Below are 15,085 nucleotides of genomic sequence, written 5' to 3' on the forward strand. Positions count from 1 at the left end.
ATATTCCTCTCACATGAAGTTCACTGTGAGATGAAAATTTAAAATAGGACATTTTTTAAGGGAAATTAGACAATCTAAATAGACAATGTATTCATATTGTACCACCATGCAAAGTCCATCAAAGCAACTACAATTCTTAAAGGGATGAGGCTTGCATTTCCATGCGAAGGGTTGGAAATCTTAAATGTCTGGGGCTGCAGAATGCAGAAAATTTGCTATAACTCACATGCATAGATTTTAAAGTGACTTGCAAATATTCATATATTGTAGAAACACTTATTTCCAATCCGGGGTTAACTCTGGATAGGAACTGAACTCATTGATCTTTTCAGAGGATTCAACCTACATATTGATAAAAGCTGGAAGGAATGCAAGATGATCATTCTAGAGAACCAAATTCTTTTGGGTATGATGTGGATAAACCAGCTCCTAGTTTAAATGCTATGAAATTGTACAGATAAATCTCTTGTTTCAAAGTATGAATATGTAGCCAAAGATGAACTGATCATAGAGAATAATTTATGCTGTCAGTCAAGATTTGTCACAAGAGTGTGCCTTCTCTCCCACCTCCCTGCTGCCGTAAGGATTAAATTCTCCTCGGGCTAGGGCTTGTCCCTAACCTTCCAAACACCTGGGTTCAGCCTTCTCAGTCTCCTCTGGGAGTTCCTGTCCACCATCACTGTGCTCTCAGCTACCAGGTTCCTTTGAAGCAAATCATTTCCACGAACAGTTTAACATAGCTACCCACCCCAGTGAGGTTCTTCCTGAGCCTATTTGACTAGGCCCCCCATCCCTGCCCCTCCCCAGCCTCCAAATGAGAACGATTTTTTAACCACTGAAACCCAATTTATCACAATCACCGAGGGATCTCAGGGGGTATTTTTCAAACCACAGTTTTCTGGTCTCCCCATGCAAGAACCAACAAAGTTGTTTTTCTTGTACAATGGTGGGGTGATTCGGTGAACAGTAGCATTGCTTCATAACTCAAACTGGCAAGAAAACGACCCTTCGAATTTTTTTTTTGCTTTTCTTGGGTCCCAACTAATGTTATGAGCAAATAGTAAAGTCAGTGACTAGAGTGCAATTAATCTTTTTTGGCATTCCTGTCATCTGTGCGGCCTCCCAGACGGTGATGGAGAACATCAGAAAACGAATCACTTTATAAATATTCACGTTTGATTTACAAGATCCTGAAGCCTGCCTTTGTATTCTGTACAGAAATATAGACCAAGAAGAGTTCCCTCCCCAGAGTTCCTCACCATTCAATTTCTGAGCTCTTTAACTTTGGAGGGGGGGGGTATAAGGATTGTTCGAGACATTTGTTAGGACTACAACAATAAACACAAGCAAGTACTGCTCAGCAAACATGCCCACTCTCATTCTTGCAAAGAACCAAACTGTCCTTAATTTTTCAAATTATACTTTGACCCAGTTAACTGGAGTTATTTCTGCATTAACTCTCTGCTTCACACAGGCCGTTGTGCCACTGAACTTGCACTGGCTGTTTTACAGGTTACTTTGAATTGTGTCCATTGACTTGTTTCAGGGGAGATCTAGGCCCCCAACAAGAAAGCAACAAAGAAAACAAAACCCTGCTACTAACAGAGGGGGAGGGTGATTGGGCTTCACAGGAGAACAAGAAACAAGTCAGAACCTACAGAAATGTATCAATTAAGGTGCCTCCAAGAAACAAGCACTCACATTGTTCATTTGCATCAGGACTAGGAACCCAGGACACCTCTCCCAGCAAGGCAATCTGGGCCAGGAAGTGTGGGGAGTCCATGCGTTCTCAGAAGAGGTCTCCAAGAGCCATTCCCAAAGGAAAGCTAAGAGATGAGCACATGTCAGCTCCTTCTTCCCGCCCTGAGGTGTCTCTTTAATCCTCCCGAGAAGCTTGACTGACCTTGTAATCTCACATTCACTATCATCTGTGGGACGGCCCCCAGGGTAGCGATTCTCTTTCTGACAAACAATAAGAAGACACTAGAGTCTGAAGCTCAGTGTCCATCAGTTAAAAATCCGCTCCCTACTCTACCACCCAAGAAAAGTTCACTGGCGGTAGGTTACCGCTGAAAAATGGCAGTCTAGGTCCCGCGTATCTCTTGTCAGAGTCCGATGCCTTCATTGCTGCTTAGCTTGACAAACAACGCCTTGGATGTGACTTGCGAGACACTTTACCGGCTATCATTTCATTTGATTCCGCCAACAATCCACCCTCAAAGTGGGCACCCTGCAGCCCAGAGAGCTCCGATCACTCCAGGTCCATGTCACAGAGTTAGTGGCAGGGCTGAGAGGGGCCAGAAGGCAGGCTCTCCAGGCCCTAAACGCTGGCAAGACTGCTGCTTCCTGAACCCAGCTTATCCAACTCTGACCCCAGTGGACTGGGATGGAAAATGAGGCAGATGCCCCAGGACAGAGGAGCCACTAACCCGCCTGCCCAGTTTCATTAACCTTAGCACATACTAATCACCCTCTGGTCCTGGGCAACTCAGCCTGCATGAAAATAGGGTCTGGTCTGGACACCCGCAATAAGGGAGAGGACTGCAGAACCCGGTAGGTAGCTATGCAAGTGGCCTCCCCAAAGCCACACTGGAGGTACAGAGGCCAAACCAGCAGGAGTGGTGAGTTCAAATCCAGAATCCCCAACCTGCCTTGGTCAGGAGCCCTAGGCCCCAACTCTCGGCAGCGGCTGGCAGCTGGACCCTACAGCCAGTTGCGATGGCAGGTCCCAGGAGTTCTGGGTACCCTGGGGGAACTTCCAGGGGCAGCTCCAATCAACAGAAGCTACCCCACCTGTGCAGAGGCTGGAAAGGAAGGTAGGGGAAGTGGGCGCCGGGCACTGCTCACTGACCTGGCCACTGGCCTCCGCTGTCTTCCAAGCGTGCGCGCGCTCCAAGCTCCCCGGGGCGCTCCTCCGAGGTCTGGGGCTCGCAGGTTGTGGCGAGAGCTAGAGTGCGCGCGAGGGGGGAGGGGGGACTCCAAAGTGGGTGGGAGGAAAAACATCACCGCCCTCACCACGAGGGAGCAGCGGGCTCGCAAGACTCCCGGGGCCAGAGCCAAGGCGCGGGCGCGGCGGCCCGGGGCCACCTGCCCGCCGCTGCCCGCTCCCCACTTGGCCGGAGAAGCCGACCGCTCGGCGCAGGCGGGAAGTCTGCGGACGAGCAGCCGCCGCAAGCCCGCACCGCGTCTCCGCCCCGGCACAAGGGCTTTATTCCCGCTCCCCCGACCCGAAAGTTAAGAAATCGGGAGAAAGTGTGAGGCTCAGCCGGCGACTTTCCCATCACGCAGCGCCCCCACTGCACCCCCCTCCTCTGGCTAAGCGAGCGTTGGGGTCTTAAAGGGACCGCACGTCTCCACCGGCCCCTCCTCCCGCTCGGTGGCGGTTGTCTCTAGGAGTTCCCCGCCACGGGCGTCCGCCCAGGAGAGCCAGGCTCCCGTCCGACATATGTCTGAAAGGACGCAACCCCTCTCCTCCACCACAAGGACCTTTCCGGGTGCACCTGGTCTGGTCCCGCGCTGATGCTAGGGCGAAAGACAAGCTGGCCTCGCAAATGCTGCCCCAATAAGCTGCTTATCAATGGGGGCGTTGCCCTAATCCTGGAAGAATAGCTGAGAAAGTGGCAAAACTTTGATGTCCTTCAAGGCTGTGTGTGTGTGTGTGTGTGTGTGTGTGTGTGTGTGTGTGTGTGTACAGAAAGGACACCTTAGAAATTTGCTTTATCCCACAAAGAGGACTCAGTCCCATGGAAAGGGTCTCTACCAACTATTAAGGGGGCTTGAAGATAACTTGGGGTGGCTCACCTCAGCCACCACTGTTCTAGCAGTCCCTAAGATCCTGAGTTGGGCCAAGAGCCAACCTTGAACTGACAAAAGCACTGCTGATGCCCTGCTGAGCCTGAGACAGTCTAGTCCAAATTTGTGTTTATTTTATGAGTGATAGTTACAAAGAATTATGAGAATCCTCTGAGGGCCTGAAATGGCTGCCTTGACAGACAGTACCCATTTATATTTTAAGTCCCTAAATTTAGGAGAGAGCTACAGTGCTTTTTTCAACATAGGACTGGATAATATCCATATTCCTAACATTTGTATACCACTTTATGGCTTACAGAGTACTTTCATATATATCATTACTTTTTAAACTCTCAGAATAAACTAAACTGTCTGTGGCCTCAAGTGTTGCATGATTCAGCTTAACCTCTTCAGGTCACAGAACAGGAAATTGATGGAGGAGGGGGTAGGGATTGGCAGAGGAGGTGATGTATCCAAGGTCACACAGCTAGTAATTGGTAGATTTGAGATTCCAATTCTGATTTCCTGCTTTGGAATGTAGCAACGCCAGTGAGTTAAAACCCACTACTCTCTTGTTGTTATCTCAAGTCTATAGGTGAGGAAATTCATGCTCAGAGAAATCATGGCTTGCCAAAAACTACTTATCGGGATCAGAGAACAAAGGAATATTAAAACAAGAATAATTGTCCTGGAAGTTACCTCCTTTTTCTTTTTCAGAAGTGTTAATATCATCCAGCTCACCCCTGCTTTTCTGGAGATGTTTATTTCACTGTTAACAAAGGAAAAGGGGCCCTTTCTGAAATGTTGCCTTAAGGGTCCAAAATGTCTAGCTCCATTCTGCGGCTTGGGTAGCCATACAATGCCACATGCATTCAATTTGTGCCGTAGTATATTAGTGTGAACTTGTTGATGTTTTGCCTTGTAACTGTTTTCATGTCTTGTAATGCACTGATGAAAATTTTTGTCTGACTAGTTCTTTGAGTTCTTCAAGGACAGTAACTGTTTGTTAAGTTTCCTTTGTATCTGCATCCCCCAACTTCTATCATCACCCCAACATGCTCAAAGAGTATTCAGGAAAATGGGCTTCAGGATGCAGCCAGAGGCAAACATGGATCCAAACATTTAAAATCACTGAGATTTATGGGCCTCCCTGGTGGCGCAGCGGTTGAGCGTTGGGTTGCGAAGCTGCCCGCGGCCTCTGCGGCGCCGGTTCGATCCCCGGCTGCTCCCCGGCCACCGGAGGAGGGTCCCACATGGCGCACAGACCTCTCCTGCCGCCCGCTGCTCCCCTCAGCAGTGTACTTCGGTCCTTCTGCCTGCTCTGCTCCCCGCTCTGGCTCTGGTGAATTCTCTCACCCTCCTGTGCTCCTGACTGTACCCAGTGCATGCATAAACATAAATAAATAAATAAATAAATAAACATGCCTCTATAAAAAAAAAAAAAAAAATCACTGAGATTTAAATGTTCAATTATTTGGCTACAATTGCTAGCTCCCCTTGCTTAATATTCTGATCACTGCATAACAAATCATCCCCAAACCTCATGGCTTAAAACCTTAAAACAATTCATTATAATCAAATGGTCCTGTTCTCTGAAAGATTCTTTATTAGCATAAATGCTGGTGGTCCTTGTATAAGTTCCAGTCTTAATTTCTGAACTGGGAACTCCAATTTCTAGTGAGTCCTAACCTTAGTCCCATGTACCAAGTCTTATTCAAGTCAAACTATTTTTCTCTACTTTTTTTGAATGGGGAATTATAGCCTAAATCATCTCATGCTCATGTTTACAAAAATTTTATTTTGAGATAATTGTAGATCTTCATGCAGTTGTAAGAAAGAATTCAGAGGAATCTCTAATACCCTTCACCCCGAATGGGTAACATCATGCATCTAGTAAATATCATAACTGAGATATTGACAGTGATAATTCATCCACTTTATTCTAGTTTCAACAATTTTACATGTGCCCATTTCCCTGTGTATAGTTCCATGAAATGTTATCACATGTGCAGTATCCTGTGCCCATATAGTCGAAGTATTAAACAGTGCCAACACCCCACTATAAATTTTTTATAGCCATACCTATCTTTCCCCCTATCTTCCTTATGCACCCCCCAACCACTAAACTAATCTCCATCTTTATAATTTTGTCCTCTAAGAATGTTACATGAAATCATACCAAGCATAACCTTTTGAGACTGACCTTTCTCACTCAAGGTAATTCTGGGGAGCTCATTTCTAGTTGTTCCATGTATCAGCTGTTTGTTTCTTTTATTGCTGAGTAGTATTCCACGGTATAGATGCATCACAACTTGTTCAATCATTCATTCATTGCGGGGCATCTGAATTGATTCTAGATTTCAGCGGTTACAAATAAAGCTACTATGAACATTTGTCTACAAATTTGTATGAACATAGGTTTCAGTTCTTTGGGACAAATGTCCAGCAGTGCAGTTCCTAGGTTGTATGGTATGTCAGTGCATGTTTAGTTTTGGAAAGAGTGCCATATAATTGATACCAAACGTTGGCCTCAGTTTCCCTCAGCCAATAAAAGGAAATGGGGTTTGAGGAGAAGGAAAGTAGTTTAATTTGTCAACAAACTGTGGAGGGCAGCAGACTCTGTCTGAAAGATCACCATCCTGCCCTTTGGCAGAGGGCAGGGGTATCTACACAAAGGAGTAAAACAGAAGGGAGATGGTTAGGGTCTGCATGTCCTTTTGATGCGGGCATACTGAGATTTCAGGTGGGCACCAGCTTGCTATGTTAACACCTGAGGTTTAATTTCCTTAGATGTTTAACTTCCTTGTTATCCTCTCAGGGATATCCTTCCTTTTCCTTAGAATGCAAGAAGATGAACTTGTTAAGTGCAACAGATAAGCATGTTTATCTGATGGGACTGGAAGAGCATCATACTTTTGGAAAATGACTATATTATTTTTATTCCTACTAGCAATGTATGATAGATCCAGTTTCTCTGCATCTTTGTCAGCATTTGTTGTTTCCATTATTTTTGATTCTAGCCATTCTGATAGGCATATAGTGCTATCTCATTGTGGTTTTAATTTGTATTTTCCTAGTACCTATGATGTCTACAGTTTTTTTCATTTACATGACATCCTCTTCAATGAAGCATTTCTTCAGATATTTTATACATTTCTAATTAGATTGTTTTCTTACAGTTGAATTTTGAGAGTTCTTTATATATTATAGATACTAGTCCTTTGTTGTATAGTCATTTGCAAATATTTTCTCCCAGACTGAGTTTGTCTTTTCATCCTTTCCCATGGGCTTTCATAGAAAAAGTTATTAATTGTGATGAAGTGCAATTTATCAATTTTTCCATATGGATCCTGTTTTGACATTAAGTCTTAGAATTTGCCTAGCCCTGGATCCTGAATATTTCCCACATGCTTTTATTTTGAAAGTGTTATAGGTTTTTTGGTTTTTTTTTTTTTTTTAGATTTATTTATTTATGCAAGCACTGGGTACAGTCAGAAGCGCGGGAGGGTGAGAGAATTCACCAGAGCCAGAGTGGGGAACAGAACAGGCAGACCGACGAAATATACTGCAGAGGGGAGCAGCAGGAGCGGTGGGAGCAGCAGGAGAGGTCTGTCACGCCACGTGGGACCCTCGCCGGCGGCCAGGGATCCAACCGGCGCTGCGGGCAGCCTCACAGCCCGGCTCCCAACTGCTGCGGCACCAGGGGAGGCCCGAAAGTGTTACAGTTTTAAGTTTTACATTTATATCTATGAACCATTTGATTTAATTTTTGTGTAAAGTATGGTTTACATCAAGGTTCACTTTTTTTTTTTCCTGCCTATGCCTGTCAAATCGTTCCACAACCATTTGTTGAAAAAGCTGTCTTTCTTCCACTGAACTGCTTTTATACCGTGGCCAAACATCAGTTGGGTATATATCTATGGGTTTATTTCCAGTCCCCCTATTTCATTTCGTTATCTATGTATATCCCTCTATCAACAACACTCAGTTTTATTACTATAGATATATAGTAGGTCCTATTATCAAAGAGTCTTTTCTCTCACATTATTCTTGCTTTAGTTATTCTAAGTGCTGTATCATTCTGTATAAATTTCAGATAAGTTTGTCTATGTCTACAAATACCTTTCTCAGATTTGGGTAAGAATTGCATTAAACCTATAGATGAATTTCAGAAGAATTGACAGCTCTAAATGTGTTGAGTCTTCCAATCCATGAATACATTATGTTTCTCCATTTATTTAGATCTTTGATTTTACTTGTTAGTGCTTTGAAATCTTCAGCATATAGATCCTGTATGTATTTTGTTAGACTTATACCAACATATTTTATTTTCTTTAGAGAAACTGTAGATGTCATTGTTTTTAATTTTGCCTTCCACATGTTCACGGCTAATATGTATAAATGGGATTGACTGTTGTGTGTTGATCTTACAATGTATTTCATAACTCATACTCATTTTTAACTTGTTTTTTCAAATTTTATTGAGATATAATTGATACGTAACATTTTGTAAATTTAAGGTGTACAATATATGTTTACGTTGTGATATATGTATATATTGTGAACTGATTACCAGAATAAATTAGGTAATTCATGCATTACCTCACATAACTACAATTTTTTCCAGCCCCAAATTTGAGGTCTTTTTATTTTCAGTACATGGTTATGGTCATGTGTTAAAGTTTCAGGTGTGATTGTTTTTATGCTGTCATTTTAATTTTTTAATTTATTTTTTATTGAGGTAACATTGGTTAACGACACTGTATGTGATTCTTATAGCCATAATTTTTAAAGCAACTTTCAAACATACAGTACATTATTGTTAGCTATAGTCACCAAGCTGTACATTACATCCCCAGAGCTTATCCATCTTATAACTGGAAGTTTATACCCTTTGACAAATAACTCCCCATTTACCCCAGGCCCCAGTCCCTGACAACCACAATACTACTCCCTGTTTCTATGAATTAGGCTTTTTTTTTAAGATTCCACAAATGAGATTGTACAGTATTGTCTTTCTCTGTCTGATTTTTACTTTTGCATAATACCCTCAAGATCCAACTCATGTTGTCACAAATGTCAGAAATGAATATGAAAATGAGGTGATTGCAGATTGACTCATATTAAACCATGTTCTAATAACTCAAATGTTAGCTTTTTAAATGCCTCTTGTCCCATATGAACTGACTTGTCTCTGTTGTATTCTTTTCTGCTAATCATTTCTATAATATGCTAGAATGCAGAATTGGTTTTCCTTAGTATGACTCATCTAGTATTTCCAGCTTCCTCTCTTTCAAATTCATGGTAGAACTGACCCCCTTTTTGCCTGTGGTGTTCAGCATTGCAATCTGATTTGCTTTGGCCAATGAAATCTCAGCAAAAGTGATGTATGACTTCCAGATGGCAACTCTATTTTTTTTCCTTTAAATTTTTTTTAAGATTTATTTATTTATTTACAAGCACTGGGTACAGTCAGAAGCACAGGAGGGTGAGAGAATTCACCAGAGCCAGAGCGGGGAACAGAACAGGCAGACCAACAAAATACACTGCTGAGGGGAGCAGCGGGCACTACAGGAGAGGTCTGTTGCGCCATGTGGGACTTTCACTGGTGGCCAGGGATCGAACCGGCGCTGCAGTGGCTACAGGCAGCTTCACAGCCCAGCACTCAACCACCGCACCACCAGGGGAGGCCCTCCAGATGGCAACTCTAAAAGCTAATGCATCATTTGCCCCATTCAAGAGTTAATGAGTGATTTGCCCCACTCCTTCCCCACTACCACAGAAGTCATGAACACATGTATTTAAATGAAATCTGTGTTTCTCAGTGACTAAGATGAGCCAAGTCCACAGAAGACTCATTTTTGGTTATCTAAAGTGAGTGATAAATGTTTGCTGTGTGTAAAGTTTTTGAGTTTTGGAATTTGCTTATTTTTACAGCATAACCTGACCAATACTGACTGATACCACCAGGGACAAAAATTCTGCTTCCTACTGCTTTATGAAAACCAGAGAAGTAAACAACAAAGTTTATAGAATCTTGGAAACAGAGTTAAAAAGTAGTTTCAGTCTATAATCATTTTCAATTTATATCTTTCAGTTACTGAGTCAAACAAAAATAACCCAAAGAATTTTTCATTTTGTGTCTTGTGTTATATCTTAAAAGTTTTTTATAGAAATGTTTTCCTTTTAAGTGATTTTAAGGTATTTGTGATAGTATTTTAAGTGATTATTTTGCTAAAGGAGAAAATCTCCAGATTTCTCATAAAAGTCATTGAAAATGCAAGATTTGGTTTATAGAAAATTTCAAGAACATATTTACTTGGAACATCAAGTTAAACTCATCATAGTGTGCAGGAGCACAGTAAATATCTAAAGATGAAAGAGGTGCATTCCTTGATCCAAAATTGTAGTGTGCCCACAACTACCATTAATGAGTCAAATGGGCAGAGCATAAAATGCACCCACTTGTGATTAAATATTTGTTTCACATGGCTTAACTTTACACACAAATGTGTAGAAAACTTGCTCACTAGGGATGTCATAAAAGCAAAATTGGAGATATACTCTGTCCAAGTGCTGTACAATACATAGAAAAATGCAACATAGTGGGATAGAACCTGCCTCCCTAGATTTATTGGGATAGAGCATTTAATAATTTAAAACTGCATCTGCTTAGATAGCTTACTATAGAAGCTCAGTGACCACAGTTCCTTAGAAGCAGCATGAATTTCTCAGGGTATTTGCTTTTATTCCAAAGTGAGGTGGTGAAGTTATTCACTATCATTTTTTAAGCAGAATCCACAGAAGTAACTGTCTCATTTTTCTTAACTACAGCACCTAGCTCTTCTCAGAGAGCTGATGTGCACTAAAGAGCCATGTCTCTGGACTCAAGCATACCTGAATTTGAATCCCAACAAGTCATATAACTTCTCTGAGCCTGCTCCTTATGTGTAAAAATGATAATGCTGCTGTATAGATCCAGTGGCCCAATGTGTGTAGAATGCTTGACACAATACCTGGTATATAGTAGGTGCTCATTAGTTGTTTCCATCCTCATTTTTCCCACCCCACCCCCATCTACTTAGTCCAAATGCAAGAGCTATTCCACATTCAGTAAAGTCCTTTATTAGCCAACTCAAGCTTCAGTTTGCCTGTCTTTAGAAGAGTGTGGGGATAAAAGCAGGAAGAGAAAACCAATAATTAGCCCAATTTCCCACCCTACTCTTCTAGGCAGGGAGTGAGTTGGAGAGCAAAGTGCCAACATGTCTTCAAATAGAATAGTAAAGAGACTGATGCCAACATGGAAGCCTTTCTCTCCGCACACACAGGTGCACAAGTACTGGGTATTGTCCTAGTGCTGGGAGAATATCATAGATTGTTAGATGAGGATTCGGATCTAGGATCCTCTTCCCCAGTTTCATGGCACATGGATCAAAAAACCTGACACAAGCCAGAGTAGAATCATAAGATATTCTCAGATCTGAATTCCCTCCTCTTTCAGTTCTCAAGGAAGGCAAGTCTATTTCTGATTGGGAAATGATGCCAGCAGCTCAGCATCAGAGCTTTAAACCCAGAGAATAAGAGCAGGAAAGATAGGTTCTGAAAAGTAAGATGGAAAACTGTTGATCCAGAGACTGAAGAGAGCCTACCCACGTGTTTTGCCTGAAGTGAACAGGGAATTTTTTTGAAAATTTGAATTGATTCCCAAAAATCTTTAGTTGTTTATTTTTAGGAGATTTCACATAAAAATCCTGATTTCCAGTTCCTTTTAAAAAATTGGAATTGCTTGCAGCTTGGGACTGACCTCTCTGCATGGTAACATAGAGTCACAGAGTAGTGGCTGCTGCTTTTATACAGCACATGTAACTCATGAATTGCCACAGTCCCAATGATTCCCTATTGTCTCCTTCTGCTACCCACAGGTCTGTTTTCCACATTCAAATTACCCTGAAGTCATCTGAGTTGGAATCATAATGTACAGTGATAACTATTTAACAACTGACTCTCTAGAGAGGGGGGAATCTACATTTGTAGCAACTTCCAGTTTCTGTTATACGAAATGTGTCCCCCAAACATGGCCAGTTTCAAACTACCAATGTGTTGCCACTTAATGTAGAGTTGGTAAAGATGTGCACAATTGCCTTTCATAAGCTAGTAAGGGCTGGCTCCAGAACGCCACTGGCTTGAATCCACTCAAGAAAACTTCAGCAAATAAATGGGATGGTCAGAGGCAGGAGCCAGGAGATCTTATTCATGGGCTAGGAGTCAGAAATCAACCAGAAAAAGTCAGATTCAACACCTGACATGGAGCCCATCATTAAGGTAACACTACGTCCTTGTTCCTTACCTCCTTTTAAAAACCTCACTGGCCAATTAACCAGCCTTTGGACGTGGGTTATCTGGGTGGGAGATGTGGACTGATGAAGGATTGGCACTGCTCAATGAAATCAGATGACAAAATACCAGCCCCATGACAGTATTGCTGAGTCTTCCTGTCAACAGAATACCGGACTCCTTTTTTCCTTGTTCGAAGATAAGGAAAGGGGACAAGGGAGATCAGGGAGCTGCCTGCTTAGAAGCAAAGTTTAGAGTGAAATGGAAGTGGACTGTGAATTACATCCAGACATCTCTTCTTACACCAGAACTGCAGAGCTGCTGACTTCACATGCAGATGGCAAAGACCACAAGTATGGACGTCACCCTTTCCCATTTCATACTGGAAAATGACTGAGTGTGCATAGAATAGTACAAGGTGAAAACTCCAGGGCAACTAAGCTTCAACTTAGGCTATATCTGATTAACTTATTAGAGGGAGCAAATGAGGCTGGGGGGTAGGGAGACGAGTGACAAGTCTTTTTTCTGACAGTCAGACTGGGACGTTTTCTTCTACCCCACACAACCTCTCAAGGAGTTAAAAAGTGAGAGATTCAATCCACCAACTGGTTGTGTTGCCAAACCAGCAAAATGAATAATATTTTTTTACTGAATCAACTGTCTGTTTAGGCATCATGTAGACAGAGTCAAACACTCATCTCCAGTTTTCTCTGTGTTTGGATGATTTTAAAACCTAGCAGAGAATCTGCACGTCCAAGGAGTTTTGCCAAGAAAATCTGAAAATCTAAACAACCACTCTCACATTGGCCCTATAACCAAGTGTCCAAGTTTTTTCTCCCTTTTCATAGAGAAAAATACGATGTTCTTGCCACGAGAGAGAAGCAGCAGCAGAACCTGGACGGATCCTTGAACTGAATATTAGAACTCTTGGTTCTGGCCCTGCCTTTGCCTTCGATCAGTCATACCTCAACCTCTTCCTCCCTGTGGGCCTCAGTTTCCCCATCTGTAAAATGCAAGAACTGATTTCCTAGGTTGTTTTACGTTTTTGCAGTCTTTGATAGTGAAGTCATATTCCAGATGTTGAATCACTCAGCCTATTTTTCTCTTCTAACCTGTATTTTTTTATCTGCAGAACATTCTAGAACCCAAGGGTCAGACACATTACTGCTTCTAATAGCCAGCAAGACTTGGCAGTTGGGGTTATTCTCCAAAGAAGCTAATTTACACAAGGTGCCCCCAAACATCTGTTTTCATCAGAGATTCCCCTTATCGCTGCCTTCGAATTTTCCTGGTAACCTCTCAGTCATCAAGCTGTCTGCAATCAAAAAAAAAAAAAAAAACCCTCCAAGAATCATATCTTTAAAAAGAAAAAGCCTAAACCCAAATGAACCTTTTACTAGATTATGGGCTCCAGTGCTTATTCCTCAAGGGGCTCTTGTGAAATCAGAGACAAAAACTTGAGAACAATCAGACAAAGAGAAATGTCAAACCAAGGTTTGGGTTTATTTAATTTTATTGTTTTCAAATCTGCCATGAGATGGGGGAGGGTATAAAGAACACAGAGAAACCCACTCCCAGCTACAAAGTCCATGTGCTCAGCCATGTTTTTCTGTCACTTAAGAGTTTAGCTTTAGTCCCAATATTAATGGAACTTAAGCCAAACAAGAGTTTCTTTTATGCTCCCCCCCCAACCCCAACTCCCTGCTTGCTAAGTCCTGTGCAAACTTGCAGCAGTTTCCAGCACACGGCTGTGAAATTATCAGGGTTGGACTAATGCCAGTACAAACCAATTTATTCGGGACCTGAAATTAACTAAAACCTAGAAAGCTTGATTAATTGTGGCACAGCACAGCAAGGCGCATTCAGAGGGGAGACCATCAGGCCAGAGCACACGTGGGGACTCTGTCCTGCCCCCTGATTTACACTACACATAAAGAAGAGTTCCTTCCATGGACAGGACTGTGCTACTCTGACTACTTATTCATACATAACAAAAAATGTTGTTTTTGAGTCCAGCCAGGAAAATGGTAGTTAGTGGGTCTTAGCTACCTATGTAATCAGCCGATCCCATAATAGTAGTTCTTGGGATTAATTTCATTTAATTTAATTATTATCTTCAGGCAGCCCATTTGACAAGCTAGACTTTTTTTCTTCAAAACAACATGGACTAAATATGCCTTTGGAGAGTCACTGTTGAGATGTAGTATTTTGGGGGTTCTTAGAACACGTTACCACATGGGACAAGGAAAAGGAGAATAACTCTGGCAAATCATCAGCGTTAAAAAAGATATTGGTGTCCCCCACTGACCAATGTCTTTCCCTTTAGTTCCTATTTAATATTAGATAAACCCATTACAAGAAAGATACCTCATCTAAAAGTCCTAAGTACAATGTCTAAGTACATTCACCAGTCAAAGCGCTTGAAGGCCTAGGCAGTGGCAGTAAGAATTCTCAAGCTTAGGAGCAAAGTGTTGCTGTGATTGGCTCGCTTGTCAGCCAATAGAGTTTCACGCTTCTGCCCAACAGTCTTCAAACCCTGGCATGGACAGTTGTCTAACATGTTGTCTAGATTGCCAAGCCCATCTCTGACTGGCTTCCCTTGTCACCCCAGGCCTGAAACCCCACCTGAGCACATCCCAGACTGTCATACTCTTGAGTGCCATTGTGCCCTTGCTAAAGCATTGAAAATACTTCTTAAGTCACTGGGGAAATTGCTGCTGTCCCTGCAGCCTCCCCTGCTCCTGCTCCTGCTCCTTCTCTGAGACCCTAAACCCTCCTCATGAGTCACAGCGGGTGACTCGCAGAAGTCCCCCTCAGTACACTGCACCAGTGTGGCTTCTTGTCTTTTCTAGCTGGTCATTGTCCATTCTGGACCAGAAAGTCAGTTTTGGATATCACCCTAAGGCCACCACAAAATATTTTCATTGCTGCTGGTGGTGAAGAAAAGGTTAATGAAAAA

General features: G+C 42.5%; 1 protein-coding gene across 1 annotated transcript in view; it reads right to left on the reverse strand.

The window, feature by feature from the left end:
* Positions 1–3,003, reverse strand: part of CHRDL1 (chordin like 1) — a gene marked incomplete at both ends in the record, with an annotated part of 117,475 nt that extends 114,472 nt beyond the window's left edge. The window contains one exon of the mRNA XM_084258587.1: positions 2,852–3,003. Coding sequence (XP_084114713.1) covers positions 2,852–3,003 — 152 coding nt within the window. The remainder of the gene's footprint in view (positions 1–2,851) is intronic.
* Between the last annotated feature and the right edge of the window lie 12,082 nt (positions 3,004–15,085).

The sequence above is a fragment of the Talpa europaea genome, assembly GCF_964194135.1.
Source record: "Talpa europaea genome assembly, chromosome: X".
NCBI lineage: Eukaryota > Metazoa > Chordata > Mammalia > Eulipotyphla > Talpidae > Talpa > Talpa europaea.